The following is an 8508-nucleotide window of genomic DNA, read 5'->3' on the forward strand; positions in this document are numbered from 1 at the left end:
ATATGCAGTTCACCCGGAACTTAAGTCCGACTAGGAAGTGACAATTATTTGAAAGTTTTTTTTCTTGAGCAGAAAGCAGGAAATTAATCTCTTTTTCTGTGATGGCCCGTATGACATATCATAATCGGGGGTGAAATTCACTGGGAAGGAGCCTGCGGGAAATTTCATGGAGACTGATGCGTGAGCAGGTTGCTCTGTGCTGAGCCATCTTCACTTAGCACTTTCTCTAACGGTTACTTCTTCCTCGTAGGACTAGCGGTAAAGTTCCAACTTAGTCGAGTTATTATAAACTACTTTTTAGGATTTTTTTTCAGATTCCAAAAAAAAGTCGACAAACCCATAGCGGTATTTCTAAAACTTTTTTCATGCTGCACAAAGACTTATCCAATTCTTCAATGTCGACATTTCTTCACTTTAAACCGTAAAATCCAAATAAAAAAAGGCCAACATACTTTTTTTTTTCTTTCACAGACATAATAAATTGCTGTCTGTTTTTTTTCAATGGATTAATTGGAATTGTCAAAAAAGTTTTCAACGACACGGTCATACCATTCGTCCTTATTGTATTAGTTTAAAAAAGTCCGAAGACGTAACAATTTTTATACAACGTTAAAACAATTAATACATTGTTATAGTGATCAAAGATATTTTGTCATAAAACATGGTATCTGATATATATTGTTAACTAGATGATCAATATAGTATGTTGCTCCAGTTTTAAGGTGAAACAGTGCAAATAACGAATAGATTTTTTTGTTTAACTTATATTTTTCCGATTAACATGTTTTTATGAAGGAGTGCTTCATTTTTTAATCAAAGTTGAAAAATGTCAAACTATCAATTGATTTTGCTTGAACACAGCTAGCTATATTCAAATGTTAACTCATACGACCTTAGACCTTTATTTTTTTTAAAAAAACTAAAAAACTGGATTCGCTGTGTTCAGTAATTCCGTTTTTAGTAAAAGATGAATATCTCAGAAAATTAAATTTAAAATGTTTATATTGACATCAGAATTTGGTTATTATAAATTTAGAATAATAACTTTTGAAAACTTATACAAAAGAAAAATTCAATTTCAATTAAAGAAGAAAATAACTGAATAATTATATTGAATTGGTTATACACGCCAATTTTATTAACATGAACAAGGGCATCTGATTAAGCGAGTAACATCCGAGTTTTATTTGGAAAAATAAAATAATAAACAGTAAATAAAAATAAAATCACTTAAAAAAAACATAGAAATTTCCTTCATTTTGAAGGCCATTTAAAGAGAATTTAAAGTTCAATACACTTCATATTACTTTTTTTTATTTTAACAATTAATTAACCAATTATTTTAATTTTTTTTTTCAAACCCACAATCAACGAACCAAGTAAGTGCAACCACGATTAAAATTTCAGTCTCATAAACATTGTCATAGAGAGATTTACAGCCGATTAACTAAGCAGGATTTTTATGATACGATTACTACTCCGTTCTTTTAAGGCGTAATACGATGGTTTATAACCAAAGGGCTTTCCTAATAAACTGGGGCGAAGTACGATCCTTTAGAGACAAAAGCCTTTTTTCCTAATAAACGGCCAAGGCAAAAAGAATGTATCAATTGGGAGTAGTAGTTTTTAAGATTAGCGTGTTCAAACAAACCAATAATGCAATTTTTGTAGCCTACAATAAAACATATATGAATGATACTTGGTATTAATTGACGTTATCAGTATTTATTGATTACAGACAAATTTTTTTTTGCCAACTTATTCCTTGAATTTTGGTTAAAGAATATAAATACAAAGGAAAAACACCATGAATAAATTAACTTTAGCAGATCGCATTTGTGTTTGACAAATAATGTAATGTTATATTACTACACAGCAAACCGATAAAGTACATAATAAGTTTAAATGGATAATGACATTTCTTTATATTGGACTTTATAACAAGTAAACAAGTTGTTTCCTTTAACTTTAACACCGGACACGATCGTATTACGATATCGCAAGGAAGACAACTTGTTTACAATATATGTTAGATTAACATGGATCCTAAGTTGTTAATTAGGTATGTGAGAGAGCTAGCGATCCCAAGCGCCTGATTGGCCATTGTTTCCGATGCCCTCGCCAACTAAAAAGTTCTCTTTTTCTTCTGTTTGTTGTTTTTTCTTACGGGAGGAAATGAAGACCGTCCTTGGAGGGTCGTGAGGGAATTCGTGGTTTTGTCCTTGTTAAATGACACATCCTATATCAGCTATAGATGTCTGCGGCTGATCCTATCATCACATACAACTCCCATGATATTAGCCAAAATATATTCACATTGTTGATTTATCATTATTTGGAAAAGAATTTCGGTTTTTTAAAACTGTATTCCGTGAAATATTGAACGTAAATAGCTCTATGTGGGCTCAAATTTACGAAAATCCAAACGAATTTAAAATCGGTATTATTAATTGGCGTTAGATAGCTTTAATTGGAGTTTTGGCAATGGTCAGATTCTCCACCCAAGTTGAGTGTTTGCGGCTTTAGTGCACTTGCTCAGCCTCCACTGGTTGCAAACTACCAGTGATGTGGCGAGAGGGATCTCTTGAGCTCCGCTCTACCACTCACACGTGGGGGATAGAGTGGGCTCAGGGATCCTCAGATCGATTGTGTAAATATTGTATATAAGTGTGTAAATGTGACTAGAGATTATATTATTTTATTTATTTATTTTTCCATACACATAGTTTGATTATGTTCATTTTCTTTATCCTTCTTTGTATATATTTTAAGAGAGATTTTATTTATTTTTTAAGTGTTTTTTTGTTTTCATTTATTTATTTATTTTTATTCTTATTTTATTTTATTTTATCTTCGTATGAATGTGATCAGTCATACTATTACCTATTGCCCACAACTGTATGGCAGTAAAAAGCAATTTAAAAAAAAAAAAAGTTTTAAAGATATTCAGCAAAAATTTAAGCTTTTCAATATTTTCAGTATATCCCAACCCATCCTAACACGGTCCTAACGACATATGCTAATGACATGTTTACTATCTGTAAACCATGACCCAACTACTGTGTAGTCAGAAGTAACATCCATTGAAGAATAGTGTCACAACTTGAGAACCGTCTTCCTCCTCTAATCTCCTGACGTACGTTATCTTTTTATAATATCCCACTAACATACAGAATTGAGCTTTAGGGCTCAACCAAACTATCAAATTGCTCCCGTATCCAACCCTTACAATCCAAAATCCTCGATGCGGTTAAAAATACTGCCCTTTTTACGAATATATTACGAATTGTAAGCATTCTTGCGGAAAGTGTTTTGCTAATTGCGGGATTCCGTCATATTTTTCGCATGTGGGCCCTTTGATATCTCCAAGAGGGTAGTCATGTGTGAAATGAATAACCAACCTTAAATCGGTACTTAATTTCACTGAATTCCTTCCCACCTCCAGTTAAGCCTTTAAGATAATTTGCCCAGCTTCCATTTCATTGAGAGAAAAATATTTATACAAATGTACATTATATCCTTCGACAAGTAGTAAAATAAAGTAAATTATGTTTTTATATTTTCTATATATTTCCTTACAGTAAGGAAAATATTCAATTAACAGTTGTATTTATTTTGATTTATTTTTGTAAATATTATTATTTAGTAACTAACCATTTGTTTAATATTTTTCAAAGTTTCAATTTACTTTTAATTGATCATGAAATTATCAATTTTGTAATATTTTTTTTACTATAAAATGTGTTCATTATCTGTAATTTATCCAAAGTTCGTTTTGTTTTACTACGTTTACTGTTTTTTTTTTTTTCTACTAACAGAAATTATTTTTTAGTTATTTAAGTTACAGTATATTTTATATTTCATATATATCTGAAACACATACTGGGTGTTTGTAGTTATATTTTATCTAGTAATTTTAAAATTTTCTTTTGTTTACTGGGATTTTTTTTCTTTCTAAATTATTTTTGTTTTCCTTATCCTGCACTTATTTTTTAGTTGTTATTTTACTTATTTGGCTAACCCCCACAGTATGTTTCCAGGCAATAATAGAAGTAAATAAATAAAAAAAATCTTTCCACCTCGCTGTTCTGAATCCTCTGATCCATTTGCTACTATCAGAATTTACTTCCAATAGGTTTAACTCTCTTTTTCTTTTCCAAATCTCTACCAGTATTATGAGTGCAGAAATCAGTAATGATACATAATTTTAGTAATTCGATAGTAAGGAAAACATAAAATGATAAAGTAAATATATACCTATGGGCGTGCTAGGCTTGTAGGGTAAAAGCCCGGTCTCCCCGTACGGTTGCAGAACATAACCGGCAGGGGAGATCTTATAGGCGGTCGTAACTTGGACTAGCAGATCCATCATTGGCGTCCTGAAAAAGAAGATAGTAGCGTTAAAATTTGTGTAACAATATACTTAATCAAATATACATAACAAACAGATATATAGATATACTTAAAATTCATTGTATATAACACAAACAGAGTTGAAGATTGGATGTAAGAAAGAAATGAATATCCTTCAACCATCAATAATTAATGACTTCTTTACAACCATCAGGAGAAACTGACAATAAAATCTTATCAACTATGATATACTATCTGCGTTCTTTAAAGAATATAAAATGTGGTGGCTTAATGTCGTAGCTAGGTAGCTAGAATCTTCTAGAAAAAAATTATAACCTAGAATTCTAAATGGGAGGGCTTATAGAATGCTGATAAGGTATTATGTAATTTAATATATCTTTTAAAATATTTCTGTTGATTGTATATTTTATAACTCATATCGAGTAATGTTTCTATATGCTGTGAAGTAGCGTAAATTCTTCTTCATAAAAATGATAATTGTTAGTATGTATCTCTAAAAAATAAGTATTTGTAATAGTTTGTTGGGGCTAACGATATAATTTTCTTTTATAAGCTAGTTTTATTTTTCATAGTTATTTATAAACACTTCGATAAAATATTTAATTCTGTACCTCGTTGTTAAAAGACATTTCACTAGTATAGCACTTCCCTAATTTTTTAAGAAAAAAGTTGGAATAGATGTTTCCCAACATATAAATTCGTTCTTATTTTTTATTTATTTATTTATTTTTTTAAAGCACTAAGCCTCTTCTTCTATACATGTTTTGGATAACTCGCTCATTATCTAATCCATCTACAAATTGTTATTGTAGTTACAATAGATCTTATCAACATTTACATTCCTAAATTTATATTATTCTTAATTATATTAAAATATCTTATATTACACTATATTGAATAGACACCCTTCCATATTGGACTGTCAATTTGAGTGACATGTATATGGAAGACTACAAAAAAACAAAAAACAGGTATAATTGAAAATTGAATCAATATATTTAAACAATAAGTTTTGTTAAATATTATTGAATAACAATATCAATTTGAGGATAATTGATATAAGAAATTTTAATAATTAGGAAAAAATCCCTTAAAAGGGATTGATATAAAATAAAAAGTAATTATAGAAAAATGTAAATATAATTTTATTTCTTCTTCGTATAATGATTATAATCTTTCATATACTGTAATATACAATATGCTAATATAATTGTGAACGATTGAAACCTAAAAGTGAATGTAAAGGTTGATAACATATTATATTTTATATTATATTATATCTTAATATAATAATATGTAGATGACTAGAAAATGGAGGGATTGATTGAAACGTTGTATAGAAGATTAAATAAAAGACGATTAAAAAAAATACATACTATTATATATGTATTTTTTTATCCCTTAAAAAAGTACAGAATATTTACCTCTATAACTCACAGATGGAATAATGAAATAATGTTCTTTATTTTTGAGATATGAAATTGTATCCATTGAATATACTTAAATCAATATGGTCAGGTTCTTTTCTTTTTCTTGCAATCCAATACGCAGTTTTCTCCACATTTAAAGTACCTAATATAAAAAATTAACAACAAGAATATTATTATTCAAATTATGGGACAAACGGAACAGACAGAACCGAAAATGGCAGCCCCGAAGGAAACTTGTGGGCGCACTAAAAGAGTTGCTACCCTTGAGATAAGATTATTACATGAATTTTAATTAAGGTCCTGATTTATATATATTCCATTTTGGTAATTCCTTATTTAATAAAGAGTTATATATATATTTTATTTGTTTTAGGCATTATTATACGTTGATTTGTTTGTCTTAAAACAAAATATCCTTTAAAATAAATTAAGTACAGCAAACCGATACTTTTATTTAGATACCGAAACAGTTAAGATGGCGGTTTCGTTATAAACCACATGGCACTCGTTCCAATCACTACTTTGTAAAATATATTTGGATACTTTTAATACGTTAGCTGAAGTAGTATTTTAAAAAGATTAATAAACAAAAATTGTGGTACTTGGTTTAAAAAAACAAAACAATCCTTTTGCACATAAAAAAAAAAAATGTGCTATATATTTGATGTTTATGTTTTTTTTGTCTATTCAGACTCGATAGACAAAACAGTGGAACGACGGTACTTTATTCTAGTTTCATAGGTGCACGATGCTGAAAACTGCTGATACAGCAAAATTTGTTTTAATTTTGCAAAATTATTCCTTCCATAATAAACTCCCTAACCACCCAAACCCACTAGTTTCTAACCTTGCTTCCTCTTCCATTCCTGGCAATCCTCCGATGAGCCTGAAAAGAAGATGGCCTCGTGACCTTATATTGTAAACTGTTTTTAGAGTTCTACTCCTGGGTAGTTTCTCTACATTCTGTATTATATCATTATGTCATTATGATCAAATTTACTTGTTGTATTTTTTATACAGTTGTATAATATCAATAAATAAATTTTAAAAAAAAATTTGCAAATATAATTCATGGAAAAAATGGTAAACAGTTTTATTTTAATTGCCAAAAAGTATATTAAAATTATCACTGGATTGAAATGAAAATTGATATATTTTGGTAGTTAATTGGGCTATTTAAAGTTCGCAAAACATATTTGTTGGCTGAGAAATAAAAATTGAATAAAACGGATTATTAGTCAATATATTTATTTATTTTTATATACCATATATTTATACAATATATTTATTTTTATTGTATCAACCTGACATTTTTCCGAATCCTCCTTCAGACAGTTGAATTGTTTCGTAGGGAATAAAAACGATCCCGGCCATGATTGATTTTGAAAAATCCTGACTTTTCAAAAATTCGTTTCGCACTCAAGAAAAAAAAAAAAAAACCTGAAACAGTTTTGACTATAGATTGCGATATGAATAATCATGTCTTTTCCCTTGCCTACATTACCGCATTAGAAAATTTCTAAAGTCAAGTTACAATAAGCATCTTAAAAAGAAAAAAATCTGGGTTGAAAACCAGAAAATAGTTAAATAAATGGAATCCAGCAGGCACTTAAAGGGGTTTATTAAAAATAAATTCTAGTGAAGGTAAGGAGAAAACTAAAGATGAAGATTATCATAGATACAGAATTTAAAAAGAATGGATAATTTGGTGACGTTGTAGGGATTTAACATACAGAGCATAAGTTAAAAGCTAAACCTATTTAGTATGGAATCCATAAAGCTAGAACAGTTTTATAAATATATCAAGCGTTAATTTGGTATTTTTTAAGATTGTTAGTTAAATGTATATAATCTTTAATTATATGAAATAAATAATATTGTAATATTATATATATACTGATGTTATCTGACTGCAACATTCCCTGCATTGGGTCATCTAGCAATTCTACATATTGTATCTATTACATAAATTATAAACAAATAATGGATTCCATTTGCATGCCTCAAGAGTTGTGTAAGATTCCAGCAACGCGACGAAGGCTAGAATCCTCCACGTCCTCTGGCATGTTTTGAATATAAAATGTTAACCAGTAATGTCCTAAAAGAAACAGCTCATACGTTTTCATATGAGGTTCTAGCTGACACTTTTCGCCAGTGAAGACGAAGCATCAATATGTATGAAGGCATTAACGTAACTCCTCAATGTCAAGGCTCTACTCCTCGTCAACAACTCACGGACGAATCGATTAGTTCTTTTTTCTTTTGTTTTTTATTCAAAAACAATTACCATTCATTAGTCAGATTAAGCAAAGTTGTTTACCACTTATATGATTACAGCTTCATGACGGACCAGTGGATAGTAATAACAAGCAAGTTTTGCGAATATAATTTAAAATAATGTCAGATGCATAAGGAATTAGCGTAGAGGAAGGAATTTAAAGGAAGGTTTTGACGAATCAAATCATTTAATTGGTATTTGAACCTTAATCAAAATTAATTTGTATGTTGTGTGACTTTGGGATAGTGATTATAAAAAGCATTAAATATTTCCTAATTCTTTCTCAAACGATCGGGATATGTGGGTGTGAAAATTTCTAATTGGAAACCATTTTGAAACGAATCAGTATATGGTAATAGACAGTTATGAGGAACATCGTGAGGTGACTTGAGACTGCTGTACTATATCCCCAAAAAATTGGCTCAA

The 8508-nt window shown here is 29.4% G+C and overlaps 1 protein-coding gene across 1 annotated transcript in view; it reads right to left on the reverse strand.

Moving 5' to 3' along the window:
• LOC106686172 (cordon-bleu protein-like 1) overlaps window positions 1–8508 on the reverse strand; it is a 114198-nt gene that overhangs the window by 52954 nt on the left and 52736 nt on the right. The window contains exon 3 of the mRNA XM_067046346.1: window positions 4258–4379. Coding sequence (XP_066902447.1) covers window positions 4258–4379 — 122 coding nt within the window. The remainder of the gene's footprint in view (window positions 1–4257; window positions 4380–8508) is intronic.

The sequence above is a fragment of the Halyomorpha halys genome, unplaced genomic scaffold (assembly GCF_000696795.3).
Source record: "Halyomorpha halys isolate HHAL.00 unplaced genomic scaffold, Hhal_1.1 Scaffold788.1, whole genome shotgun sequence".
Taxonomy (NCBI): domain Eukaryota; kingdom Metazoa; phylum Arthropoda; class Insecta; order Hemiptera; family Pentatomidae; genus Halyomorpha; species Halyomorpha halys.